This window comes from Clinocottus analis, unplaced genomic scaffold (genome assembly GCF_023055335.1).
Source record: "Clinocottus analis isolate CAN_PGR_092001 unplaced genomic scaffold, fCliAna1.0.p SCAF_19, whole genome shotgun sequence".
Classification (NCBI taxonomy): Eukaryota; Metazoa; Chordata; class Actinopteri; order Perciformes; family Cottidae; genus Clinocottus; species Clinocottus analis.
This window is the reverse complement of record NW_027175920.1, coordinates 9,272,028-9,298,968: the sequence shown is the minus strand read 5'-3', so window position 1 is coordinate 9,298,968 and position 26,941 is coordinate 9,272,028. Positions and strand designations below refer to the sequence as shown.

At 41.0% G+C, this 26,941-nt stretch overlaps 6 protein-coding genes and 1 pseudogene across 7 annotated transcripts; 5 read left to right on the top strand and 2 right to left on the bottom strand.

Moving 5' to 3' along the window:
• The first annotated feature begins 50 nt into the window (after positions 1–50).
• gnptg (N-acetylglucosamine-1-phosphate transferase subunit gamma) lies at positions 51–4,098 on the top strand. The gene is made up of 11 exons (XM_068582668.1): positions 51–174; positions 303–357; positions 440–507; positions 677–731; positions 897–980; positions 1,086–1,179; positions 1,461–1,575; positions 1,668–1,750; positions 1,950–2,078; positions 2,184–2,265; positions 2,348–4,098. The coding sequence occupies exons 1-11, from the start codon at positions 108–110 to the stop codon at positions 2,434–2,436; spliced, it is 921 nt and encodes a 306-aa protein (XP_068438769.1). The 5' UTR covers positions 51–107; the 3' UTR covers positions 2,437–4,098.
• On the bottom strand, positions 3,149–12,401 carry LOC137789270 (uncharacterized protein C7orf50 homolog). The gene is made up of 8 exons (XM_068582669.1): positions 12,350–12,401; positions 11,860–12,000; positions 11,681–11,767; positions 11,501–11,587; positions 11,339–11,407; positions 5,023–5,204; positions 3,997–4,078; positions 3,149–3,514 (listed from the first exon to the last, which is right to left on the bottom strand). Exons 1-8 carry the CDS (start codon positions 12,398–12,400, stop codon positions 3,335–3,337), a joined length of 879 nt encoding a protein of 292 aa, XP_068438770.1. The 5' UTR covers position 12,401; the 3' UTR covers positions 3,149–3,334.
• Positions 9,039–10,991, top strand: LOC137789679 (G-protein coupled estrogen receptor 1-like; annotated as a pseudogene).
• Positions 12,402–13,181: 780 nt separating the features above from the next.
• Positions 13,182–14,586, top strand: uqcc4 (ubiquinol-cytochrome c reductase complex assembly factor 4). The gene is made up of 2 exons (XM_068583883.1): positions 13,182–13,363; positions 14,250–14,586. The coding sequence occupies exons 1-2, from the start codon at positions 13,272–13,274 to the stop codon at positions 14,572–14,574; spliced, it is 417 nt and encodes a 138-aa protein (XP_068439984.1). The 5' UTR covers positions 13,182–13,271; the 3' UTR covers positions 14,575–14,586.
• Positions 14,587–14,932: 346 nt separating this feature from the next.
• On the bottom strand, positions 14,933–16,866 carry h3f3d (H3 histone, family 3D). Its single transcript, XM_068583885.1, has 4 exons — positions 16,746–16,866; positions 15,801–15,943; positions 15,475–15,628; positions 14,933–15,387 (listed from the first exon to the last, which is right to left on the bottom strand). Exons 2-4 carry the CDS (start codon positions 15,926–15,928, stop codon positions 15,259–15,261), a joined length of 411 nt encoding a protein of 136 aa, XP_068439986.1. The 5' UTR covers positions 15,929–15,943; positions 16,746–16,866; the 3' UTR covers positions 14,933–15,258.
• Positions 16,867–18,224: 1,358 nt separating this feature from the next.
• On the top strand, positions 18,225–20,190 carry cunh8orf33 (chromosome unknown C8orf33 homolog). The gene is made up of 5 exons (XM_068583671.1): positions 18,225–18,394; positions 18,751–19,205; positions 19,294–19,384; positions 19,602–19,748; positions 19,866–20,190. The coding sequence occupies exons 1-5, from the start codon at positions 18,367–18,369 to the stop codon at positions 20,063–20,065; spliced, it is 921 nt and encodes a 306-aa protein (XP_068439772.1). The 5' UTR covers positions 18,225–18,366; the 3' UTR covers positions 20,066–20,190.
• A 711-nt stretch (positions 20,191–20,901) lies between these two features.
• On the top strand, positions 20,902–26,939 carry anks3 (ankyrin repeat and sterile alpha motif domain containing 3). 2 transcript variants are annotated; one of them, XM_068583231.1, is made up of 16 exons: positions 20,902–20,960; positions 21,739–21,956; positions 22,501–22,699; positions 23,275–23,396; positions 23,474–23,555; positions 23,651–23,768; positions 23,870–24,019; positions 24,306–24,431; positions 24,568–24,683; positions 24,776–24,940; positions 25,027–25,151; positions 25,232–25,373; positions 25,478–25,706; positions 25,803–25,865; positions 26,087–26,178; positions 26,280–26,939. In XM_068583231.1, the coding sequence occupies exons 2-15, from the start codon at positions 21,790–21,792 to the stop codon at positions 26,167–26,169; spliced, it is 1,887 nt and encodes a 628-aa protein (XP_068439332.1). In that variant the 5' UTR covers positions 20,902–20,960; positions 21,739–21,789; the 3' UTR covers positions 26,170–26,178; positions 26,280–26,939. The 2 variants fall into 2 exon arrangements, with proteins under 2 accessions (XP_068439332.1, XP_068439331.1); XM_068583230.1 differs by having other exon boundaries at positions 25,478–25,724.
• The last annotated feature ends 2 nt before the right edge of the window (positions 26,940–26,941 follow it).

Genomic DNA, 26,941 nt, shown 5'->3' with positions numbered 1-26,941 from the left:
CACGTTATATTTTTATCACGTGTCCTGTCATCTGACTACGGACCAGCAAAGCAGGAACTGTACCTCGAAACAACCGACAGCACATTTTAGTTCCTCAAAAGACAACAATGCAGCGTTTATACAACGGAATACATCGCTTCTTCAGACTGTGGGTGGTCTGTGTGTCTCTCTTCAGTAAGTGCTACTACTCCATTGAGTCTATTTTGTTTTTGTCAGTGATATCAAAACACATGCGCCACATTACATTGTGTTTGTGGTGTGTGTTAACTGATTTAAGTCTGATGATTCCTTTTTTAATACAGCACATCATGGATTCGCTGGTAAAATGAAGATAGTCGAGGAGCCAAACCCCTTTGGGTACGTTCAGTAAAGCATTTGTCTTGTGACAGTGTACACCTTGTTGACATTAGCCCCATCCTGACTGATTTTCTGTGTTTAGGTTGAACAATCCTCTTCTGGCTCAGGGAAGCAGACTACAGCCTAAAGTAACCCCATCTCCAGTGTCTGGTAAAATTGTTTGACATCATTCAAATTCTACATTTGACTTAATCCTGTGTTGTAAATGTTTTCAAGGTAAAGGTTTAACCTGGCGATGTTGACAAAGCTACCAATATGTATTCTGTGGATCAACTCAATCACTGAATTCACTCATATCAACACCAATGTCTTCCTCAAGGCCCTGCACATTTTCATCGGCTTGCTGGGAAGTGCTTCAGTCTCACAGAGTCAACGTAAGTATTTTTTTTTAATATTACATTTGCTCACATGTGGGCCCCATTTCCACTGGTTCTTTACAACTACCCTGTTTGGGATGCTGATTGTCTTATACATACACATTACATTGACATATCTGGAAAGAAATTAAAGTATGTGTCTGTGCATGTGTTATTTTGCAGGTATAAATATGAATTCTGTCCATTTCACAACATCACCCAACATGAACAGTCATTTAGATGGAATGCCTACAGTGGGATACTGGGGTAAGATGTGGCTCCCCTACATTACATTACCTTCATCAGTATTTGAATGATTGGCAATAAGCTGCGGGTTTGTTATACGAGCAGCCTTTTGTGTGTTACTAACAGGATCTGGCAGGAGTGGGAAATGGCAAACAACACTTTCACAGGCATGTGGATGAGAGACGGAGATACTTGTGGAACGAGAAATAGGGAAACAAAGGTAACACAGGTTTTAAAAGTTTAAACTCTTTCTTTTTAAATATGAGACAGATTAAGTAACGCTTGAAGAAAGAATTATAAAACCTTAAACAGAAAATACATCAGTTAATATTTACTTCAAGTCTTACCCCAACTGTTAATTTCAAACTCAAAGTTTTGAACATTCACACCACAGCCATAGAACAGACAACTTCAAAATCAATCAACTTAAAAGCAGTCACAATTAAATCAACATGAACTCAAGAAAATTAGTGTAACTTGTTTCCTTTCATGTTTATGTAGGTGATTTTTGTCTGCAGTGCAAGCAGCAAGCTTGCTCAAGTCTCGGAGCCCAGTACCTGTGTGTACTCGATAAGCTTTGAGACCCCACTTGTTTGCCATCCACATTCACTTTTAGGTAAGAAAAAATAATCATCTTACAGCACAAGTCAGCGGTGTGACTAAGGATTTCTTATTTGTATGCTTTTCTTCTTTCTTTTTTTTAAAAAGTTTACCCGACATTGAATGAGGAGCTCCAAAAGGAATGGGATGAAGCTGAGCAGGCTCGCTATGAAGGTCTTATTACTGAGCAGGTAATGCAGGTAGAACTGGTCTTCACCGGTTTAGCTGATCAATTGTAAACTGATGAAATTAATAGACTTTCCTAAAGTTTTCTTACAGACATATAGACCTATGTGCCATTTTCATTTCAAAGCTCTGCATTTTTATTCCAGTTTTAGTCATTTCTCTAATGGTCTCGTCACTAACACACACAATGGACGTTTGCTGCAGGGCTACAACAATCTTTTGAAGGATGTTTTTGAGGACGCTGGTCTCCTGAAGAGCCAAAAAGTTAAGAAAAAGCAGCCAGAAGTGACAGCTGATGCAGAAACACACAACTCTTTACAGAAATGTACAAAGGTGTGTGCATTTATGTACTTTTCCAAATAATAGCCTACAACATAATGTATGATATTACAAAGCTGCTTAAAATATGTGACAGAAAGTATTTTTTTTTTTTTAAAGGATTACCAAAAACAGAGAGAAGAGATTGAGAGACTGCACGCTCTCCTCACTCAACACAATATTCCCTTTGATTCAAAACAAAGTAAGTGAACTCATCTAGAAAGTGTTACGTTATTTAAGTTGTATACAGTGTACTACAAATAAAGGTGTAATGTCATTGTTAGATGTTGCAGATGAAGCAAAAGAAACAATTGCTGTGACCGTTAAGGAGCAACACCTACGAGGAGATAACGGTCTGATCGATCTGCTGTGAAAAATCTCCAAGAGCAAGTCAACTCTCCATTTCAAAGCACCCCAGTGGATTTGAAGATTTTGTTAAACAATGTGACACAGACACTCACTGGACAATATCAAATGTCAACAGCACTACAGGTTGATTTAAACAAGTGACACTGAGAACCAGGGAACTCCTGGATTACAAGCATTGTAAAGTTTTAAGAGGCGGGGGGGGGGGGGGGGGGATGTGAAAGTAATCATGCTTTATTCAGTTTACAAACCACTAAAGAGAAAATAAGAGTCCCTAAAAACTGTTGCCGGTGAAGATTTGTACTCTGTATTGTCTTTGGTTAGTGCACCTAAACAACTGTGCGTGTTGCACTGAGTAGGAGACAACATCACATCCAACACTGTTTATCATGCTGATGCCTGGAGTGGATGAAGTTATTCTGATCAGTGACTTCACAGATGGCTTTGACATGCACAAACATGTTTTGACTACGCACATTCCAGAAACGTTTTACTCCACGGGTCTCTCAGCTTTCTGTTGCATCTGTGAAGAATTTGCATCGCTGCTCATCAGTCCATAGTGGTGAAACTGGAATGATTTACATTTGGAGGTGGAACAAGTAGCTGCTGTGTAACTTGAAATCAAAATGTACTTGTAATGTTTCCTATTATATAAAACATATTCTGATAACTACAGGCAGCAATGCACGCACGAAATATAGAAGAAAAAGCAACCTAGAAACATTTCATATATTTTTTTAATCAGAACGCATCCATTCCCTAAAAGGGAAAACCCCCAAAAATACATACAAAACAACATGTTTAATCTCATCTGGAGACCAGGGTGATCATTCAGTCCACTGACCAGCAAACATGTTTCAGTCTTTTTCTAGTGGACTTCATGTCTTTGTTAGACCGTAGTGGGTTCAGGAGAGCAGCTGGATTACTTCTCTGGCTCTGTGCGCCCTCTGCTGGATATCTTTGTCTTCTGGCGCTTGTCCTGACTCTTCTACCAGGGCTAAGGCCTGCTTGACTGAGGTGTCTTTGGCAGCTCCTTGAAGCCCTTCCATGTACCGGAGCAGTATGGAGAACTTCTTATCTGAAATCTGAGAGCAAGTATTTTATTTGATCATGTTGCTTAAATTCTGTTTTCTGTCTCCAAGTTCACTTGACATATTTAAGTGCATAAACAAACAAGCAAATAAATAGGAGTAATTATTGGGAAAAAAATACATTACATTATATTGTTCTTTTAAAACAATGTAATTCTAAAAAGGTAGCACAAGAGTATCTTGAAAAGTATTTTCTGGGAAGTTAGAAAATATTACTGAAATACTTTTTTATATATTCAACATTCTGTTCTACAAAAGTGGCAACGACACTAGATTCACATAACGCAAATAAAAACAACAATGACGTTCTTAAAAACATGTCGTTATACGTTATGAAGGGAGATTAGAGCGTGTGTGTAACTCACAAACTAATCAAACAGGACGTTATTGCTCCGAGTTCAACACTTTCCTCTAAACCTCAGCTGAGTAAAATCCCCCATCATCACCATCGCCATCGTCACACTGGTTCATTTTACCTGTGCAATGTCAAACATGTGCTGCAGTAGCCACGTCTGCCTGGTCTTCTGGAACTTCCACTCTGTGCGCTTTTTATTCCAGCTGCAAAGACAAAACCACAGAGAAGAAAGGCGTCGATTTTTGATACCAGTCTGTTGTTTGTGTTATTATACCTGGTTGCTGTATAGCATATACTGTATTTGTTCATACATAACACGCTTCAGGACCCTAACCTTGGAAAGGTACTGTAGATATCTAATGTTGCACTTTGGTAACACGAGACAGATTAAAAAAGAACAGTGAAAGCAGTAGAGGCCGAGAGCTTTAATCACCAATACGGTTCAAACTCAAATCCACTGCATCATACACTTCCCACGATGCAACTTTGCACATTTCCTGCCTGTGTGGTAAACACAACCATCTTTCAAAGTCAATGCTCGAGTTGCAACAAAGATTTTCTTTTATAATGGTTTTTTTTGTCTCAAGACAAGGTGAGGTCATTGGAGTTATATTTCTCAGACTTATAAAAAAATATATTATACAAACCATTTTTGTTGGGTTGTTCTCTTTATGACAAGTATACTGAAGTGTAGAGTTTAGGTTTAAGGCCTGTGGCATTTCCCATAACAAATATAATATAATTACTTAACAAACCGTAACAGTGACCAAACAGTTGAATGAACACATTATCAACATAAGTAACCGACATAACCAAAATGCCAAATGTTTTGGGGGCTGTACTAAATTGCATTACATAATTTAGCTTTCCCCGATTACGTAGATTTTTTCTATTCAATTTTACTCATTAAATAAGTCATCCCTGGACAACAGGTTTAAAACATTTTGTGAACCATTGTGGTATTCTGGATTCGTATCATCACTGAGTAAATATGTATGTGCATTGCTTTTAAGCCATCAACTGGTCAAGTGGAAAGCAGACAGACAAATGGGTGCTTTGGGCCTATGGTTTAAAAAGTGATGACATCATAGACAGGAGGCCACTATGTCGATGCACCTCTCCTGTACTAATGAACGGTGTCTCTTACCAGGTGAGGTAATCTAAGGCATGCTTAGGCGCAGTGGGTCCGGCTGCTTCAGGTTTCTGTTCGGTTTCTCCCTCAGATTTAAGCCTCTTCTTCTCTTCCTTTTTAAGGACCTTCTTCATCTTCCTCTCTAGAACCCGTTTCTCTTCGGGGCTCAAGTCCTCCTCTCCCTCCAGCTCATCTGTCTGACAAACCAAAGCAAAACAAAGACTCATGGGAGTTATTAACATTGAACAGACCTTCCTTAGTACATCCGTTTCATTTTCGGCATTTGCATGAACCATTATCCAACAACCCTAAAACACATGAGCCGACTATTATGGAATGATAAGAAAAATGTGTAGTGATCATATATTTAATTTTTTTTTTAGAAATTTATGATTTTCTGAGTCAATGCAGAGATAATGCTAGTAGATGCAAAATTTTAAAATAAATGTGACCTTTTTTTGTGCAACAGTGTAAAATGGAAGCTAAGGCACATTTGTGAGTTTGAATCACTTCCTGTAGCACTGCAGCTCGGAGGGAAGGGTTTTCCTGTGTCTGCAGGTCAGTATCACGCATTTATACTGTGTGAAGTTCACTGTGGTATGCAACATCCATTTAGGTTTGCATTTGAAGCTCTCTCTTATCCACATCACACGCTTGCACTGTTTAAAAACAACCACAACTACTGTTGGAATGAATTGTGTGTCAAAACAAAAGCATTTCAGTTTTTCTTTTTCATTTTGAAATTAAGTATCTACATCCCCATCTGTCTCCAGAGTATTTTGCTTATTTAAACTTACTAGAATGGAAAATTAAGATCTAAAATAGAGCCATTTTGCTTCAGTCGCCAGTAACCACAGTGCAACTTAAAGACTGCGTTTAACTCTCACAGGAAGTTATACAAAGAACACAGTATGCTCTGATTGAACAGACCTCAGTCTGCAAAGTGATGAAGAAAAAAAAAGAGGGAGGGGAGAAAAAGATTTGATCACATGGACACGAAGTCATTCTGAAAGTATGCTGACAGAGTATTGCCTACAGAAATATAAAAAGTCCTTTACAGTGAGCGTTCGTGTCCATGCAACGAGCATCATTTTGAGAGCTTTGAGTCAATCAGCAGTGTCGGGCTGGTGGATACGAAACAGAAGCGAGCGGGGGAAGAAAGCAAAAATGGTAAGTGGAAACATGTGTTTTCACAGAGGAAGCAGTTCTTTAAAAAGGGAGCAGACAAAGACTGGCCACAGTGGTCGTAGAAAGATCTTTAGAAAGAAAACTAGATCTAATCAGCACCATGTGTGTTTTTTTTAAGGGTTCTATATTCAAGACTTCCACTTAAGTTACAATTTTATCTCAACTTTGAAATAAATTTAGGGAGGATATGCACGTCATGGTTCAGGAGTACGTTTCTGTGGAAAAAAACATTTAATGATTCACAGGCTGAGCAATCATGAACACCGTTTAAAATATATTTGGTAAAAGAACACTGATTATAGTTTAATACTCAAACGTAATGCTGCTGAGAACAGGATGTCATCTGTGTTTTCTTTCTCATTTCCAGTCTAATCAAAGCGTGGACTTGGTCCCCACTCTAAGGAACACCACCCCTCCATTTTCTGACAATTACACCGTCTTGGAGAACTCAAATTCATCAGTTATCTCTATCTTTGAGAGTATTGCAGCCAATAACATTACCTCCAGGGCAAACTATGTCTACAGTTTTTTGGCAGGGTTGGGCTTCATCGCAGGCTGCTTCCTGCTCTACAGCTTCATCCAGACCTACAGAGCCCAAAGACGGTTGGCTTGGCTCAACTGCCTGCTCTGGGTCTTTTGTGTCCTCCAGCTGCTGCTTCTGCTCCTCTCTCTCCATGCAGTGGCCTACAGACCAAAGTACCTGAGTACCACAGGTTTGGGCTGTGCTGCTCTCTCCTTCACCATCAACACAGCCTATCTGTGCAGCCTGTTGGTCTTGGTGCTTATGGCTTATACCCTAACCATCGATCCACCGTCCCACGCACTGCTGAGGAAGTCTCGGGTCTGTGCGACTCTGGTGATCCTGACTTCTATCCTGATTTCTCTACTGCTGGCTGGGCTTCGTGGACCCAGGGGTAAACTGCAGGAAAAAGACGTTTGTTTTATGGATCCAGTCCGTGCTGGTGTGTCGTATGCAGCGGCTCGGCTGTGCCTGGCTTTTTTGATTCCTTACGTCGTCCAACTGGGTCTTCTGATAGGTGGCTGCGTGCGGCAGTGGAAATCAAAAGGACGTTTCCTCTCCGGTTCCGAGGAGGGTCCCGTGTTTCTGACAGTCACTTTGGTCATGTTCTTCTGCCAGCTCTTCTACGGCGTGGCGCTGGTGAGAGGAGCGCTGCTACAACAACATCAAGCAGACCTCGAGAAGAGGGAACAAGCGTTTCTGAGCGTGGCTGAGTTTGTGCTGTTCTCAGGGAGCAGTGTCAGCCTCCTGCTCGTGCTGCTCATGCACAGGCCATGTAGAGAGAGTCTCCACGGGGCGTTTAGGCAGCTAAGGGACTTCTGTCGAAGCCCGGGGCGCACACAGCCAAACAGAAACATCATAGCTCCCCACATTGAGATCACAGACACTCTGCAGGACATAGAGGATTAAGACTAGCTCTCATATGAGAGCAGAACTCTTCTGATGCATCGAAATTAAGACTTTTGAAATTGGATATATTAGAGACATTCCTAAAGCTTTTAATGCCTCTTTTTCATTTCAATTTAAATGTTTTTAAAAGCATGACATCACCTTGTAATGTCCAGAGTTTGCAAAACTTTTTTAAAATACTTTATTTTTGCAAAGAAATGTGTGTTTGTTGTACACCGTCACTTTTGCCATAACTTCTTCTTCTTCTTTTTTTATAGTTTCCATACATTAACTATGATTGATACTAGTAAACAAGAACTTACTGTTGGTAGTCTGTGCAGTTATATTTCTCCCGAACTTGCACTTAGACAAACCTCTTTTCTCGCAAAGCAGACTCCGTTTGCATAAACACGATTTGCACAAAAGCCCATTCAGACAAAATGCCTGGAAAAAACTAAGCAAAACCCAGAATGACACATAGGAAACATTTAGTCAAGGAAAATAAAAAAAAGTCAGTCAGAGGTGCAGGCCAAAAGTGTCAATATTTTTCATGTAATTATTTTTTAAAGCTGTTAAAAGCACTAAAACCAGGCAGATAAGTTATACTCTGAACTTTTCAACTTCTTTCAAGAAATAGACGGACACCAGTTCAAGGAATAACTGACCTACATGGATCACATATTGCATCAATGCCAACACATGTTGGAACAGAGCCAGAGACCAGTAGGAAAAGTCATACTGGAACTGGGTTGCATAAGTCGTCACATTTAATTTTATACTTTGACACCATTTAAAAGCATAGTATCAACACTGAAAGTCAAAGATCGAAATATCCTACACCTTACAGGAAAGTCACAAAATCATCAAATGCAAAATGTGACGCATGACAGCATTAACAGGAGAAACCATCTACAGTCTCAAACAGGTTCCTGCAAATACACAACAAAAAAAGCAGAACAGCTTTTTGTTTCCATGGAGAAAAGAATCGATGAAGTGAGACTGTCCTTCATCTTGTTTTGTGTAAATAAACTGTTGGGCTGAAGTCCCCTGGCTCCCATATTTATATATTTGAACAGTCTACAATCATAGTCTCGTTCACACTTCACTGTTGACAAGTTGGCTGTGTGTGTACTTTCTTCACTTATTTCTGCAATAAAATAAGGCAATATAAAGATACATAGGTGATGTTCATTGTGACTACTATGTTTTGCTAATAAATTGAAGAGAAGCTTTAATAAATAAAAAAAACGTGGAGATGAAATAGGGGTGTGTGTGTGTGTGTGTGTGTGTGTGTGTGTGTGTGTGTGTGTCTACCTGCATTGTGTGTCTATTCTCACTGTGTGTGGTGGGAGGCACCACAACACATCTCTTGGTTTAATGTGACACCTGCTTTCAAAGTCACCACCATAAGGACAGGGAGGACTAGTAAGACGCAATGCAGTGCAAGGAAACTCAGGTAAGTCAATCACAAATGGATTTATATCAAAGCTATCAGACTTATATCGTCCTATAATTTAAATCTAAAGTGTCTGTATTTGTTAAATGTCCCACTAATACGATCAAAGGCTTTAGTTGTTTTTTTTAGTCTGTCAGGCATTTGACGTCTGTAATATTAGTGATAGTAGAGAGAAAAACAAGGGGGAGAGGAAAACGGGACCATCATGCGACAACGGTCCCCACTCAGACTGCAACGGGGACACTGCAGTTCATGGTTGTCGTCTTAAAACCCGAGACTAACATGCAGCAACACCTATATTTGAATTTTACCAAGCTATAAGACAATGATAAACAATATAGTTTTGTAACTTATCTTGTATAATGACCTTGATTGGTTTGGTATATGACATCATGTAAGGGCAGAAATAATTACTTACATATAAGCAAGAAGTATTCATTATTACCCGAAAAAAGTATTTAAAATATACAGTTTATTAAGTATTGTGAAATTTACTGTAATTTATTGATACTCTTAAGAGATGTTTTTGTCTATTTCTTCACACTTAATCTAACTCTCAGTAAGCTGAAAACATGCTCAACTTACTAAGCTTCTCGTCTTTGTCTAGTTCAAAGCGTTGTCTTCACTACACATCCAAGACGACGACACAGATGACACCACAGTCTCGACTGTGGATACAGCCGTGGAAAAGAGCTACTACTAACACCCGATCAAGTGTAATACGGACACAACCATGTGCAAGGCCCACATAGACGTCACTGTTCAGATAAATGACACGAAGGACGTCGTCTCTGATTTTCTGCAGGCAGCTCCAGAGATTGGTCAGCTGTATCTTGTCAACCTCTTCCTCTCCAGCCTCTACATTACATTCCTGTTCCCTGTGGGCCTCCTCGGGAACATCCTCATCTTAGTGGTCAACCTGAACCACGGGGGCCGCTTGACAGCCCCAGACCTCTACTTTGTGAACCTGGCCGTGGCTGACCTCGCCCTTGTGGCCGACTCGCTGATCGAGGTGTTCAACCTGAGGCAGGGCTACTACGACAGGCCCGGCCTTTGCGCCTTCATGAAACTTTTCCAGCAGGTCAACATGTACAGCAGTGTCTTCTTCTTATCCTGGATGAGCTTCGACCGGTTTGTTGCCCTGTCTGGCTTCATGGGGCGCAGCATGCCGCATGCACGCCTCAGCTGCTGCCTCATCTGGGTGTCCTCATCTCTGCTCACCGTATTTCCTTTTGCCATTGCTCAAAAGCACCACATTGGAGAACTCCACTTCTGCTTTGCAAACGTCACTCAGATTCAGTGGCTGGAGGTGATGCTGGGCTTTGTACTGCCTTTCTGCATTTTGGGTCTGTGCTACTTGAGAATAGCACGGGTGCTACAGCGGAGTCACAGGGAACAAGATGGCCAACAGCAGAATCCTCGCAGGCAGAAAGCCCTGCGGATGATCTCAGCAGCCGTGTTAGTTTTCTTCCTTTGCTGGCTCCCAGAGAATGTGTTTATAAGTTATCACCTCCTAAGAGGTAACACAAACTACGGCACAATATGGCAGGAGTACCCCCTGACAGGTCATGCCGTCAGGCTGGCGGCCTTTTCTAACAGCTGCCTGAACCCGCTCATCTACAGCTTTCTTGGGGAAACCTTTCAGGAAAAACTGAGGAACAGATGGTCCAAGCTAGACAAGTCAGGCTCAGGAAAATCTATGTATTTACCAGCTACAAGCACATTTGGCCATACAAAATTGGACAGACGAAGCCAGCTATTGAAGCTCCACGACCCTTCCACACACTGTTCTACTCCCCTACATACTATAGGTCACGCAGATAATAGATGACATTGAGTCTGTGCTATCAGTGTAAAGACATCAATAATGGACAACGTAAAAGCACAGACTCCAGCTGTTGTGGAAACTCTTGTGTTGAATCAGTTATTTAAGATGTATGCACATCATTTATTGGGACTTTTGACATGTTTCTTTAACTTAAATCAATATAAATTTAGGCTTTTAAAAATATGTCTGATGCCACCTGGAATGTAACATTAGGCCATTTTATTGGCTGTGTAAATCATTTTAGTAACTTAACTCAATTGTAAGAATGCATGTTTAACTTACTTGTCCAACAACCTAACTTTTAGCTGCACTAAATTGTATTTTTCCGCACTGTAACCCTTGTTTTGAGGGCTGTGTTTTTCTGTATGAAGAAACCAAAATCAGCAGTCAGAGTTCACCTGAGTACTCAGAGAAACAGGAGCAGACAAAGAGAAACCACTAACACACATACCTCAGTTTGCTTTGTCTTCTTTTTTCTATCATTGGTTGTGATTGTCACATCAGGAATCACTGGAGCCTCCTGGGTTAAATAAACAACCATTCTTTATTATTTTAAGCAATTTCATTTGCGTCACTTAAAACAGGAACAGGTATGATGAACTGTGTTACTCACCTGTACTTCCATCTTCTTCTTTTTCTTTTTTACTTTAGTCAACGTCATTTCTTCTGCATGAACTATGTCAGGAATCACTGGAGCCTCCTGGATTGAATAAACAACCATTCTTTATTATTTTAAGCAATTTAATTTTGAGTCATATAAAACAGGTACGGGTATATGGACTGTGCTACTCACCTTTATATCCATTTTCTTCTTTTTCTTTTTTACTTTGGTCTCCGTCATTTCTAGAGAATCAACTACATCAGGAATCACTGGAGCCTCCTGGATTAAATAAACAACCATTCTTTATTATTTTCAGCAATTTCATTGCATCATTTAAAACAGGAACAGGTATGATGAACTGTGCTACTCACCTCTACTTCCATCTTTTTCTTTTTCTTCTTTACTTTAGTCTCCATCATTTCTTCTGTATGAGCCGTGCCATTTGAACTCAAGGTCTTCCTTTTCGCTGAATTTGTCAAAGATTTGTCTTTGGCCATTATTTTATTTTTCTCCTACAAACAAAAACATGAGCATGTAATGAAACAGCAACAGCAGGTACACGTACATACTGTTGTTGTAATAAAGGGACAGACCATACGTCTTTGTGACTGAGAGCTGTTGCATACTTAATTTGCTGAGATAAACAGGTCACGAGTCTAAAAACGCGAAATAAGAGGACATTTTGAACTGATTTTTTTTTTACAACTGAATACAAATAAATACTCAACACAAACAGTTTTTCACAGCCACAGCTAGTTACTTTTCGACGGACGCTTCTTAAAAACGCCACAGCTCGTTTAAATGTAATCATAGACCTAACAGTTAATGAATAGCATTGTTAGTAAAAGCACGTATACTTACTTGAACTGCGAAAGAAAGCGTGTAGCGACCTGAAAAGCACAGATCAAGCATGTGAACTAAACCAGGAAGAGAAGTTGCATAGGTGAATCCTGATTGGTCAGATATGGCTCTTTGCTTTATGATTGGTCGACCGATGTGACGCATGTGACCGCTTCAGAAGCGCTCAGCGTCAGTGGTATTTTATATTTTCACATACAAAAATGATGATGGTTCTGGAATTGTGGTTTGAAAATATGTTTATGCAGAAAAAGGCAATAATACTGCAGCATTAATCCACAAACAAAAAGAAAACTGAATTGTATGTTGAGCATTGTTACAGTGTAAAAGCAGACTTGCGTCTGAAATTACTCTACTACATTGATAAAGGGTCTAACGTGCCTATTCAAACTAAAACATGATATTTACTTGAATTTAAAGGCTAGTTATTTACTTTTGTAGAAGCATTTGGAAACATATATTTTAACTTACAAGACCATTGCCATCTCAGCGTCGACAAGTCCACAACAACTGGCCAACTCTTTCTCTTGCTTGAGATCATATAATTTGTTATAATATAAGCTCCAGAACCGCTACTAAATAATCTCTCAAGTAAAATTATGCCAAACGATATGATATTGTTATTCACCAAACCTCAGATATAGACTATCTGGAAAATTAAAAAGTTTGATCCTCACATGTTAACCATAACAGTATAATATATTAGTAATAACAATGATTTTGATGACACGGATGAATAACGTGGAGAGATTTTAGATATCACGATCAATTTAAGTGGAACGTTTCTGACAAGCGTTCAACGGCGACACCGGAAGGACTATAAGGTTGCACAACAATGAGTCGTATGACCTCAACAAGATGTGTTTCGTAAGGAAGCCTTTTATTTAGCTAACGCAGTGTATCCCAAAATGACCAGTTGTCCGAGATGTCTACAGTAACAAGCCGCGTGTTTTCCGGTGTGATGCGTGCTTCTTTCAGTCGAGGGATATTTGTTCATAACGCCACACGGACTGTTGGGTGAGTAGTGCAACTGTAGAAACTGCCTTGACTGTGAGTAGTGGTGCGGTTCTTTGGCAACGTTTTAACGGGGCCGACTAGTTATATGAACGACCGATAATACGGAACCCAAGCTATGGTGTTACGGCACAGACACATGGTGTATGTTCATATGGGTCTCAAAGCTGTTAGTCTGTGAGCACAAATGTAGCTTCCGTAGACTCCAACTTTGAAATTACATGTTTTGCTATTCTGACGATACGAATAGAAATAAGGTCCCAAATTATATTATGTTGTTGTCTCACCTCAACTGTCTGTCACTATTTCATCGACCTAATCAACATCTGAACACACTACCATAAGGTTATAATTTTCGCCCGATACTATTTTTTCTGAAGAGACACCATAATACAACTCAATGTAACTAATCACTAGCATCTCATGTCGGACTCAACACAGATTTGCTTTTTTCACAATGTAGATTGGTAACGAGAAGGCATTAATACTGACTGCTTCCAAGTTACAAAGTCAGATCATATAAAATAATTGTGAGTGCAACCAGTGCCTCATGGGATTAGTTTGATAATTGACGATCAATGAAGCAGTTATAGGAGACCAACAAATGAAATATGGTGTATGAGAGCCTGACTGATATCAAATTGAGGCAAACACCTGTATTTTTAATAACTGTGTAGATGAATATACATGTGAATCATGTTAAAGTAATTAGAGTATGGAGTGCCATTTGAAAAGTCTCATGTAAATTATACATTATTGCTTTCTGTTATGCAATCTTCTCGCAAGTTTTAATTACAAGTACTGGGAATGGAGAAAAATAACATTACAGGTTGTATTGGATTGTGTATACAGCAGGGATGTTTAATAGTTACTTTTGTTCTTTTTTCAGAAGAGTGAACAGTGTGCGTACACTATCTCTGAGCTCTCAGACCTCGGCAGAGTCCAAAGACTGGGATAAAGAAGTGAACAATGAGCCCATTAAGTTCTCCACCAGTAAAGCCAGTCACCGAACCTGGAAAGTTGAACGCTCAATGGGGAGTCAGTATGAGCAGCCCTTGTGGAAAGTCGTGCCCATCAGCCTGGTTTTCCTCGGCATACTCCTGTGGTGTGCACTGAGAAGCCAGTCGGACATTGATGTGATACTGGAGAAGGAGCTGTATGAGCATTTACCCGGCTTGCTTTCAGTTGAGGAAGAAGACGAGCAAAATAAATAAGTTCAAATGTGGGACGTGTGTATATATCAGGTTATATTTATTGTGACTGTAGTAACACTTTTGGCATAGCAGTAAAAGCCGCCCACTGCAAGGAACATTCCTCAGCATAAATTGTCATTCAAACTTCAGTTGCCTATTTGAAACATTTATTAAAAATGTAATTACACTGACTTAGTTTTGCTTCTTTTCATTAATGTAAATTACTTAATTACTAGCCATATTGAATCCCAGATCCCATCTGAACTTAGGCCCCTTTTATGGTTTTACAGGCAGCAACTTAAAAAGAAAAAAGTGAATTCGTCAAATTTAAGCTACATATGAATATTCTTATCCAAAATGTATTCAGACAATGCATTCATTTGAGGTAGCGGAAAGTTTATTTACAGCACAAGAAATCCCATGACATGCAGAAAGGATTAAATAGTACGGATTCTAAAATAGATTTGCAAACCTGAGAAAGGCAGTGGAGTATTTTGTTTTTCAGCATTTTCAGATATGAAGCTCTACTCTACAGTAAATGGGACAGTCAAAGAGTAAAAGAAAGTACAAAAAGAAAAACATGCCAGAAACTACATGTGACAAATTAGGTGGTACACATGCTGGTAATAATTCCAAGATTTACAAAACAACCCCCCCCCAGTCAGACCCACCCACCCCCTACTAAAAAGATAAAATCAAAGTAATTTATGCACGCTCTCCTCGAATTCGCCTGGCCAGCTGAATGTCCTTGGGCATGATTGTAACTCTCTTTGCGTGAATAGCGCACAGGTTAGTGTCCTCAAACAGTCCAACCAAGTATGCCTCACTGGCTTCCTACAAGGAGAAGAAAAGCAGAATTATAACTAAAACCACTGGGTGTAGCTTCTTCAAAAAGTTATGTCAATTGCATTGCCATCTCACCTGCAGAGCACCAATCGCTGCACTCTGGAAACGCAGATCGGTCTTAAAATCTTGAGCGATTTCCCTCACAAGGCGCTGGAAAGGCAGCTTCCTGATGAGCAACTCAGTGGACTTCTGATAACGACGGATCTCGCGCAGAGCAACAGTACCAGGCCTAAAACATGGAATGTGATGCTTTAGGACCCAAAACTACTACAATGTTCGTCGTTGCATTCAAACAGGTGTGTTATTGGTTGCCTCAGCTCTAGTTGTAGATCAAGGAGACTAAAATCGACATGGCCTTGCTACAAACAAACCTCAGTATTTCTATAAACGTGTAACATCACCTGTATCTGTGGGGCTTCTTCACGCCACCGGTGGATGGCGCGCTTTTCCTTGCAGCCTTGGTGGCCAGCTGCTTCCTCGGCGCCTTTCCTCCGGTGGATTTACGAGCGGTCTGCTTGGTACGAGCCATACTTCACCTGGGGGTCTGGAAACAAAAAAAACAGACCAACAATTATTTAAATTTCAAAACGTAATCCTCGATATTACAATAGTTACAGGGCTGAGTTATCGCCTCATCCACTGCAGCAACTTCATCGTCGACCCTCGAAATTACCTCACGTTACATTCTCGCGTATAAATGTAACTTCACCTTCAACATTTTCCGACTAATTATCAGAATTATCCTTAATACATCTTAGCAAACGTATAGTTGGCGCCAACTCATTAGCAGGTGGGACGTTTCTTGATATGCAGATACAGTATAACCGCCATCGATACACAGATGGTTTAAAATGAACAAAACAAGCCCGTGTAAAGCACCGCCACCATTAAGCCACAGCACACAAACACGTTTCTTTGCCGTCGTTAGCGAGCAGGTTTAAAGCGAAGCGTCAACCGATGCAAAATGGCGCCAGCTAGCTCTAGTCAGTGGTACGGCTTAAAAACATCAATATTCAAGACACTGTAGTTGTCTGGTCCAATGGGACACCAGTCAAGGGAAGTACACCTTAGTTGTACAATAAATTGTAACAGCAAGGGTTTCTTGATAAGTTGCGTTTCTATGTAGTCTTTAAAATAAATTTAGCTAGCCCGAGTATAAACGTTAGCCTACTGGCTATGGCGCGCGCCGTTTTGTTGACAAGAGACTGGCGGCTACCGCTCGTCCACCCGTATTTTAACGTTTCCGTCAACTTGGAAAATCAAACTAGCGTTACGACATATCAGTTGATGGCAATTAACACCGAATGTAGAAAATCACAACAATGCAGTTTACGGTCTCGCGTTACCTTTTGCGTCTCTTTTCCTGTGAAACTGTGTTAACACTTCGCACGTCAGTCTTCTGCTTTGAGCGGAGGAGGAGGAGGAGGTATTTATAGCCTTAGAGGAGCGGCACTTTAAATCCCGCCCCCAAACCAACATGACTGGTCCATACTCAAATCCCTGACGGAATGTGATTAGTGGAGGGAATAAGGAATACCATTGCCTCAACATTTAAGTGGATTGATGCACGCATAGCGTCTTCTTTGAGGCTATCTACATGATTTTGCATCAACCGGAAACTGCTTCTTCTTAATCCGCACAGTTTTGAAATAAGCTTTTTATTCGATTTATTTTTTAGGATTGATCAATCTCTTAAAGTCTGGTGCTCACCGAGCTTGAATCCCTTTATTCAAAGGGAACAATGGTGCCACATAAAAAACGACAAATATGAACGCTGTGATGGATTGGGAAAGCGTGGTAAATTGCAGGTCATACCCACATCACACGGGGTATTATTCTGTTGAGGATTCACTTGCACATCCTTAGTTTCCAGCACAAGCCAGCTGTTTTGAGTCCATAACACTACATTTGGCTATAATTTGAACATATACCAAAATGCATGACAAAAAGAAGAAATAAAGTGCATTTAAAAATAATACTAATCACAGATCTGTTTTAACACATGGGATTTTGTATTTATGTTTTTAAACCAAGCAAGCATTGCAGACTTAACGTAGCATAAGCCACGTAAACACATCTCTGTATTTCCACAAATGATTAAGAAAAAACACTTGGCATTGTGTCACACACAAAAAACCTGAGCAAGTACTGAGCGCCAAAAAACATTCTGGATAGATAATTCTGTTAATATCATACATTGCCGATGTCCCTGCTTCTTTCTCAGATCAACATATGTTTGACAACACCCTGGCAGTGGTCAAGCATCAGGCAACAGACTGACACTGATCAGATCCTTTGTGCTTGTTCAAAGATGGCTTAGCTATAAACTGATACAGAGAGCAGTCAGTCTTCAACACCCTGGTGACAAAATCCGCTTGTTTTATTGCCATTCATTAGATTACGTTATCCTGTTATAATGATCGTTATCATCTTACAGTGTTTACAGACTGTTTATGATTCCAAATTACTCTTACTGTTGTCTTTATATTGCGTTAACCCCTTTTTGTTGTATACTTTCATTTCTTCATAAATTCCTTTTTTTAACACTCGAACGGTTAAATATTTGTAAATACGCCTTCACATTTATTTGCAAATTAATCCGTGGTGTCCTTTATTCCTATTCACCCCTTTTTCATGTATTTATTTTTCATATACAAAAACATGAAATCAGTCTGTAATGTCTACGTATTTATCTTTTAACAGTTTATAGTCATTAAAACATTGTTTTAGTCAATCCACTCACTCAAATAACTTGATCACGAGAAAGCCACTAAGCGGAACGACACTCGTTGGGGAAATATCCCTAGACGGACGTATTATAAGGTGACACCGATGGTACGTTTTTCAGAACGCAGCAATACCGAACAGACAATATATTGTATTTCACACATGTTGGCTTACAAATTGAGTCCGCACCGCTGAGCTAAATGCTTCAACTGAAGACCTGCAACACTGGAAGTAAATAGCATGACAGAGGAAAGGCTGCTGTTTATAGGTACATCAAATCTTACTCAACATAACGAGTCTTGCTGTAGTCGCATGTGTTGTCTGTCTGTTTTCGGAACAAAACGAAAAAATGTTCCCAGTTTGATGTGACTGAAGTTGGCTCGATCAGCTTAAAATGTGTTCAATGATGTTGGATCGTGTCATACACTGTGTCTTTTAGAAATCAAGTTAATATACGATTTGAGATCATTAATGCAATTCAAAGTAAGACGATTGCTCATTTACAGCTCGATATATTACACTTGAGAATAATTTCTTTTGAAAATGGGTCTCAAGACAGAAGATAAGTGTTTCTGAACAGAAAGAAGTTATTCATGTGTTTGTGTTTATATGTTCATTCAACAGATATTGAACCAAAGCCAAACAGCTCTGGTCCTGTCAACGACAGAGCTGAGAAGCCCCTCTGGACTCACGTTGACAACACTTTCAGATTTGACTTTCTCCCTGTCAACTCTCCAGCACTACAAGAAAAAACACCTCCATCAGTCGGCGAGACCAAACCGGGAGTGAGCTGGATATCCAACACAGGACAGGACTCTGCATTTGCCTTCAACTTTCAAATTACTCCTGTGGAAACCATGGAGACGACAGAGACCCGAGACATTTCTTCTCCGAGCAGCCAACACCAGGGAAAGCCTTCCCCACCAGAGGAGGTTAACTCTCCACCTGAGCCGTCAGTGCAATCAAAATCAAAGAAGAAGAAGAAGAAATCAGGAAAGAAAAACCTCTCGGCTAGCGCAGAGGCACAGCAGACGCCAAATTCAGCTGAGGGGAGTCAAGGCGGTGAGGATGCAGAGCTGGTCAGTGTGAAATATTTTTCTTTAAAGTAATCCCACCGGGTCAAGTTGATGAGTTGATTTCCTTTCTAAACGGGGCTTTGTGTTTCAGAGTGCAGAGGAGCAGCTGAACAGACAGCTGGACTGGTGCATCGAGCAGCTGGAAATGGGATTGGGATCCCAGAAGGGTACACCAAAACAGAGTAGGACATTTACCTTCTACATCATTGACCAGTTTACACAAAATATGTTTGCAATGTTAATACTCAGACCATGTTTCCCCTTATGGGATTAATAAAGTCTCCATCTATATGTTGAGGTGCACTTGTGAAGTGTACTGTGAACATAATCAGACTGTACTTTGTAGTATTACAAGGGAAGGCATTAATGACATGTTAATACCATATTTTCTCCCGGCAGAAGAGGAAGCCACTCGTGCTTTGAAGACTCTACGAAGTGCAAAAGCTCCTTTAGCCAAGAAGAGGCAGGTGATGAGAGCCATGACTGGAGATTACAGGAAAAAAATGGACGAGGAGAAGAGCAAGCAGTTCAAATTAATTAAGAGTGGTAAGTGGAGTGTAGCAGTGGAGTGATTAGACCGGTAAAAATAATGAATGAACTATTTAAAAATGTTGAAGTCTGGTCGAAGTGCTGTTAATAGAAAGTTTTCTCCAATCCCAACAGAAATTGCGTCAGCTCAAGTCAAAGTGGTTTCAAATTCTCCAAAGAAGTCACTTTTCCACCGGAGAGCTGAGGTCAAAACACCAGGCACAGAGGACCTGGATGCTGCCCAGGAAACAGACCTGAAAGCACAGACGCAGGAAGAGACGTCAGCTTTTGTTTTTACTTCATCAAAGGAGGAGTTTAAATTCAATTTTCTTTGATTTTCACCCTGGAGACACGTTTCCTTATACGTTATGTTGGACTGTGACTGTGGTCTGCATTGGAGGTAATGGGAGAAAAACAATCGTAACACTTAAAATCTCACAATCATGTACCTAATATCGTAATAAAGGATTTTGTATGTTGTATGCATTGTATTTTTTAAATGAAGTTTTTCCTCATCAGAAGCTACTGTATTGAGGTCAGGTCAATCTACAATTGTGATGTTGGGTGAGGAACAGAGCGGTCATGACAAGTGTGGTAATAATTGCTTTTATACATGTCACATCTCCGAAGGTGTAGTTAAGTGACGGTGTGAATACGAACATTTCTATTCCTATAGTCTCTATAGTTCCTATAGTCTTGTAAACAGCTACTTACTCCAATATTACAGTGTCATTCATTAGTTATTACCAAGTTTATGAGCTTGTGACCCCTCAAAATGAAGATGTTTATTTGGGAATAATCTTTACAGGTCTGAGTGTCGAACTGTGAACAATCCAACCAGAAGTGGGATTTTTCATTCTCAAAATGTTTAATTTGAAAGACTTTTGAAAAAACAGGGAGGTGAAATTGTCCAGTCTTCAAATTGAATCACTATTTTAAAAAAAATGGAAACTTGGAAAATAGATATAGATTATACTGTATCATATTTTCAGTGTATCTCTAATCCTTAACAATCAGACTCTTTGACACGTAGAAACTGAATCATTTTCCTAAAGATAAATTCAAAGAGTTTATTATTAAACATGCCAGTCATTACTTTGTACAGTATTAGTTCATGCCGCCATTTAAACCGGAAAGGGCGGGGCATGATTCAACACGAACACAATTGAGTGTGACACACTCAACAAAAAAGTGTCGGCCGTTGAGAAAACAAACTAACGGGACCTGTTCGTAAGTTTTTACCTCGAGATATTCGCCTATATTATAACACATTGGTTCGTTTAGTGCTGTCATGTGAACTCGTGTTGTCTGTACATTATTAGGCAGGTGGGCAGCAGTTAGTTTACACCATGGCCGAACATTGAGCGAGATAAAGAGTGAAGTTGGACGCTCGAGCTAGTAAAAGGCACCAAGTAGAGAAGATGAACATGTCCCTTTTAGACGAATAATTAGAGGTGACAATGGCTAAAACTTTAGAAGACTGATAAAATATGTTACGGTTACATGAGGAAACATTTAACTGGTGTGAAGGGACTGAAAACGGCACTGCTCGTTTTTAATGGAGTACCACCGGGAAGAAGATGGAGGAAGCGACAGTTAAGATCAGGAAACCACTGGATCCAGTTGTCTCGAGGATCAGATGAGAAACACCGTTTTTAAATGTTGAAACAGCTGATGTCATGTTAGGAAGAGAGTTCGAGGAGAAAGGGTCCATTGATTTATTTTCTCAGTGAAGAAACTGTTCATGTAAAATAGTGTCAGAATTATTAAATAAACTCAGTGGAGTCTATTATGATTAATGATTTATTCGTAAATATGACTATGGGAAGATCAATGTGTTTTGTGGAACAGGGGAGCCTAAAACATAGGATTAAATAAATTAAAATGTGGGGTAATTACAATTTTCAGTGAAAAGAAGATATGCAGGTAATTATATGAACACATGTGGGGTTGTTTTCATATGAATCACAAAAAACCTTTCATCTTCATGTTTGGTGCTCGTTCTCAGGGCCGCCTCTGTTTTCAGGAGTGTGTGGAGGAACGAGCGGAGAGGTAGAAAATGTCTGAGCTCAGTGACGAAGCCAGTGAGTCCGAGCAGCTGGGTTCCAGCCTCTCCCTGTGGCTGGGTGACTCCCTGGTGCCACTTGAGGAGCTGGACGTTCCTCTGGACCTCCACACCGCCTGCTCCATCGGCCAGTACGACGTGGTGGCGGAGTGTATCAAAAAGTGGGTGTATCAAAAAGTGGATGTGTTTGTTACACCCACAGCCTTATCAATGTGCATTGATAAATAACTATTATTGTAATATATTCACCACTCAGGACTGTGCTGTGGCTAACACTATGAACGTGTAGTCAGGCACAATGAGACATCAGAAAAGTCCACTTTAATTGGATTTTTTTTAAATCTGTAGACATGCATAGGTGGTAGGGCAGGTAAGGCTGGCACAAACAATGCTGGTTTTATCCCAAAATAAAATCTGTACCATGTACTATCACCATACACTACATTTAATACATGGAAAGCAAATATCTGGCTACCCAAAAATTAACTTGATGTACTTCCTTAAACGTTAACATAAATAACTCCAGCAATAGGGTATCGTATACATACACCTGCTTAGAACCATTTTTCACTCAAATAGTTGTTGCCAGTCGAGAGCCCAGGGCTCTGCTGACTGTAATGCCAAATGGCTCACACCTGAACTCAACCCTTATAGAGGATCAAATCATCGACTGCTCTTCACAACAATGATCTTGTGTCCTTTCAGACGTGAGGTGGACCTGAATGGCAAGAACGTTGGAGGATGGACCCCACTGATGTATGCCTCTTACATCGGCCATGACAACATTGCGAATCTCCTGTTGGAGGCCGGCGTGAACGTAAACGCAACCACTGCCAAACGATTAACGCCCTTGATGCTGGCAGCAAGCTGTGGGAATGAAAGCATCGCATACTTTCTGCTTCAGGTACAAAATGGCTTTCAGACAGTAACCGTTCATGCCATGCCATGTTTGTGTGTTCAAAAAACAGCACATGTTGAGATACGTTTTGTTCAAGAATACAAAATGAACCACTACCTTGCGGTAACGGGACAACCACCTTTCATTTTATGAATAGCAGGGTCCCTTAGAAAATCTCTTTTTAAAGATAATTGGATTATAGTTATTGGACTAAAGCCACCAGTATGCTCATCATAGGGTTAAATTAATATCCAGCTCCACAAAAGTGAAGGCCACCTGCTGGTAACTATGTCACATTACCATAAAATAAGGTATGCAGTATGTCTGTAGGAGCACTTTAAGGTCAGATCTGGTATATATCAAAGCATGTGCATAATATTTAAAACTGAAAATAAATCTGGATGAAACTAATTCACAAGATGACGTTTCAGTTTCAGCAATCTTAGGTTGAATCTAAGATAATCTATCATGACGATGGAAGGATCATCAGTTATTTTCTCGATAAGGGGTTGGATTTAAAGTTTTCTGTTTCAACACTTTGTTGTTCAGAGTACGAAAGGCTTATTTTTCTTCCCCAAAAGCAAGGTGCTGAGTTGGAGCTGAAGGACTCTCGAGGCTGGACCGCTCTCTTTCACTGCACGAGCACAGGCCACCAGCAGATGGTCCGGTTCCTGCTCGATAACAATGCTGATGCCAATGTCAAGTGAGCGTCTTCATTCATCCAAAAAGCACCGCAGCATTTCAGACCTGAGTTTGTGATTACCTTTACTACCTCCACAGGGAGCCAGGGTCTGGATTCACTCCCCTGATGGAGGCTGCTGCTTCTGGACATGAAATCATTGTTCAGTACCTGCTTGATCATGTGAGTGTGTTACACTGAGGATGGGTGATGGCATTACACAAAGAAGACAACACAACAAGATGACAGGACATGTGCTTTGTTTTATTCGTTGACAGAAAGTTAAAGTGGATGACCGTAACAGTAAAGGAGAGACAGCCCGCGCCCTCGCCATGATATATGGCTATACCAAGATTGTCAGCATCATGGACTCGCATTCTCCAAGGACCAAACCAGGTATTTGTTGAAACTGTTCATTGCTTTTCTTTTGACTAAATATGTTGTTCTCCTATGTCTTTTATGGTCGTAATGATTTTCTGTGTGTTCCAACTCGTCAGGACATTTTGAAGACCTGAGCTCCTCCGAGGACTCGGACAGCGCACCGCCGCGGACGAGGCACAGTCGTAACCGAGCTAAAGGCGTTAGCATCCATGATGGGCCCCAGGCCATTGCCAAGTTCCGAGTAGGAGGCACCAGCAAACTGTGTGGTACCGTCACATAAGACATCTGATCGAATTACACAAACGTTTCTGAAAAAGAGAAACACAATCAGTCTGTACATTTAAAGGTTTAGAGATTGATTGACACTTACACTACTTTGTGTACAGTGGATAGATTTCCTTGAGTCGTGGGAAGATCTGAAAATTTAGATTTCAACACAGGGATTATTCAAAAATGTGACAAATCAGTTTTCCTAATAATACAAACTCAATCCCCCTCAGCATACAGCCATTCAGTAATATAGTCCGTTTAATACTACTTTTTTCCCCACAGAGCCTCCAGCAGCGCCGCCTAGCTCCGTGGCATCTCGTGATATCGGCGAACAGAGTGAGGGTATCCGCTACCGTGATGTGACCTCGCCCATAAACGAGCTGGACGGCCAGAGCAATAGCAGCAGAGGTGAGAGGCACTACGAGTGTTTTGTGACATCTGAAATGTGTCTCTTTGGAAGAAAGAAACGGCAACGTGATATAAGTAATGTCCTCAGCTACACTGAGTGTCAAAGCAATCCAATATTTTAATGATACCGCCACAGATGACAGTCCATTTTTTGAAAATGACATGCCGACCATGAGGAGCAGCAGCAGCAGCAGCGAAGGCCTGCCGCATGTGATTGGCCTCAAGTGGGAAGGCTCGGTGGAGAGTAACGAGGTGAGCGCAAGAGCGCAGCAGTTTCACTTTTCAGTCAAACACCAGACTGTCGTTACATTTCTCTTTGACCTTTGTGTTCTTTTCTCCATCAGGACTCCGACCAGTGCAAAAAAAGCAGCTCTCGCCGCGTAACTAAGGGCCACCACTCAAAGGGCAAGAGTCGCCATGGAAGCAACGATGCGGCTCACCCAAGCGGTACAGGGAACTGTGGGATGCGATCCCATGTTGGTCTTCCACCTTCTTACACTGGTCCAAAGGCATGTCTACGTTTGCTTACTTTATCATGTATTTATAATTTGTCTATTCTGGTCTGACTTGGATCTAACGTCTTCTATTTCTGTAGGAGCTGGCAGAGTTCTTGGAACAAATTGGCTTCTCTAAGTATCTCCCCGTTCTCGAAGAGCAAGACATTGACCTGCGGATATTTCTCACCTTGACTGAAAATGATCTCAAAGAAATCGGGATAACGTAAGATTCTTTCACACTGACCCCGGCACATACAGCCTTTGTTTTGCACGTGAAATGCTGAATCCCTTCTTGCACTCCAGATTGTTTGGACCCAAGCGAAAGATGACCTCGGCTATAGCGAGATGGCACAGCAGCGCGCGACCACCCAGCGACGCTCTGGAACAGGCTTATGCTGACCAGCTCGAAGCGGAGATGCAGGAGATGGCCATTCAGCTACACAAAGTAACAACAATGCAAACACTCACTGTAACTGCAGTACAGAAGCTTTACACTGCTTGACCGGACTGAACATCTTTCACCCACGTTAAACTAACTCCCTTGTGTAGCACTGTGAGGAGGCGGAGAGCCTTCAGAGCCAAGTGTCTCAGGAGAAGGAGCTGCGTACCGTGATGGAGGGATGTCTGATGGAGGACAAGATGGCATGGAGGAGGGTCCATGCTGAGCTGGTGGTGAACCACCGGCTGGCTCAGGACATGACCGCCACACTGGCGAAGTCCAGAGCCTGCAGCGCTGAACTGCTCTCCTGTTTCACTTCCGCGGAAGATAAAACAAAAGGTGACAATGGTGTTGAAGGTGAGTCGAGGTTGCCTGTGTGCCGGATAACTCCTTTTATATTTGGTAATTAATATATTATTTTACTTTTCATTGCAGCTGGAGACCGCTCCAGTGTGGCAGAGTTACTAGAGAAGCTGGGTTCCTACGAAGAAGAACTGGGTAAGATGGCATTGTGCTCAGTGATTTTGTGGTATTTAATGCTCATACTGTTGTCTACTTCTATGAATAGATTTTATATTGCATTGTAAATGTAATATGTTCCTATTTCTGGAACTGTGTTTATTGTCTAATGTTATGCACCACCTGCCATGACAAACTTCTTGTATGTGAAACACACTTGGCAATAAACGGTTCTGATTCTGCTTGCTTCGTCATCACAGCGGGGACCCTGCAAACTGTGCTTCACAGTCTGAGGCGACTGAGTGCCCCCGAAAAAGTCTCCGATAGCTGGGAACAGCCTTAACTATTACAGGTGAGTGCTTCCTGTACATTTCATTGGATGAAACAACAAGTGTTAAAGGGTTCTAGCTCTGATAAATCAGGAGAAAATACATTTTCTGTCTTTTATTCAAGGAGGCTTCTTGCCAATAATTGACGGCGGGTGATCTAACCACCCTGAATAATCTCACTGAAACGAGAGAAGGCCAAAGACGAGGCCTGCCCTGCTAGACCAGAGCGGCTCAAGGAGGGAATCAGCTGACCTGCTGCTCCTCCCGGATCGGCAGATGGACCAGAGCTCGCCAGACGTGGACGGCAGCTATTGCAGTGACATGACAAAAAGGCAGGAAGGGTACCTGACCCTCACTCGCTTGTGCTGGTTGGATGCTGGACTCCAGCAGTTGGGTGGAGAGGAGACGGGACTGATAGCAGATACTGTGAAATGTTTTGAGAAAAACTGTACTCTCCACCAATATGAAATGTGGTTTAAATTATGTTTGTGCCACAAGCCGTAGAGTACGAGTCAGTTAAGACATGACTTTGAATGAAATCTTAGTTGTTTAAAAATAATGTCCTGCTGAATGCATAGAAGAGAAATGTGTGAATGCTGTCAGTTAATCATATTAAATACAGCAATACATTATGGCCCAACAGATTGGTCAGTGGTGCAATGAAGTGTTTGGCATTGCGTTCAGATTCACTCTGTAGCTTCAGAAATGTGATCCGTCTTACCCTGAAATTCTCCCGTATCTTTTGCCAGACAGTCTTGGTTGTATTAAAACCTTGTTGCCTGAAGT

Coding starts and splice junctions, on each gene's coding strand:
- gnptg (XM_068582668.1), top strand. CDS start 108: ATGCAGCGTTTATACAACGGAATACATCGCTTCTTCAGACTGTGGGTG. Junction 981..1,085: donor GCCTACAGTGGGATACTGGG/GTAAGATGTGGC, acceptor TGTTACTAACAG/GATCTGGCAGGAGTGGGAAA. Junction 1,751..1,949: donor AAGGTCTTATTACTGAGCAG/GTAATGCAGGTA, acceptor CGTTTGCTGCAG/GGCTACAACAATCTTTTGAA.
- LOC137789270 (XM_068582669.1), bottom strand. CDS start 12,400: ATGCTTGATCTGTGCTTTTCAGGTCGCTACACGCTTTCTTTCGCAGTT. Junction 11,588..11,680: donor AGAAGAAAATGGATATAAAG/GTGAGTAGCACA, acceptor TATTCAATCCAG/GAGGCTCCAGTGATTCCTGA. Junction 11,408..11,500: donor AGAAGAAGATGGAAGTACAG/GTGAGTAACACA, acceptor TATTTAACCCAG/GAGGCTCCAGTGATTCCTGA.
- uqcc4 (XM_068583883.1), top strand. CDS start 13,272: ATGTCTACAGTAACAAGCCGCGTGTTTTCCGGTGTGATGCGTGCTTCT. Junction 13,364..14,249: donor AACGCCACACGGACTGTTGG/GTGAGTAGTGCA, acceptor TTCTTTTTTCAG/AAGAGTGAACAGTGTGCGTA.
- h3f3d (XM_068583885.1), bottom strand. CDS start 15,928: ATGGCTCGTACCAAGCAGACCGCTCGTAAATCCACCGGAGGAAAGGCG. Junction 15,629..15,800: donor AAGAAGCCCCACAGATACAG/GTGATGTTACAC, acceptor TCCATGTTTTAG/GCCTGGTACTGTTGCTCTGC. Junction 15,388..15,474: donor CAGCGATTGGTGCTCTGCAG/GTGAGATGGCAA, acceptor TTCTCCTTGTAG/GAAGCCAGTGAGGCATACTT.
- cunh8orf33 (XM_068583671.1), top strand. CDS start 18,367: ATGACAGAGGAAAGGCTGCTGTTTATAG. Junction 18,395..18,750: donor GGAAAGGCTGCTGTTTATAG/GTACATCAAATC, acceptor TTCATTCAACAG/ATATTGAACCAAAGCCAAAC. Junction 19,749..19,865: donor GTTCAAATTAATTAAGAGTG/GTAAGTGGAGTG, acceptor CAATCCCAACAG/AAATTGCGTCAGCTCAAGTC.
- anks3 (XM_068583230.1), top strand. CDS start 21,790: ATGTCTGAGCTCAGTGACGAAGCCAGTGAGTCCGAGCAGCTGGGTTCC. Junction 23,397..23,473: donor AATGCTGATGCCAATGTCAA/GTGAGCGTCTTC, acceptor CTACCTCCACAG/GGAGCCAGGGTCTGGATTCA. Junction 25,725..25,802: donor AGGTGACAATGGTGTTGAAG/GTGAGTCGAGGT, acceptor TTTTCATTGCAG/CTGGAGACCGCTCCAGTGTG.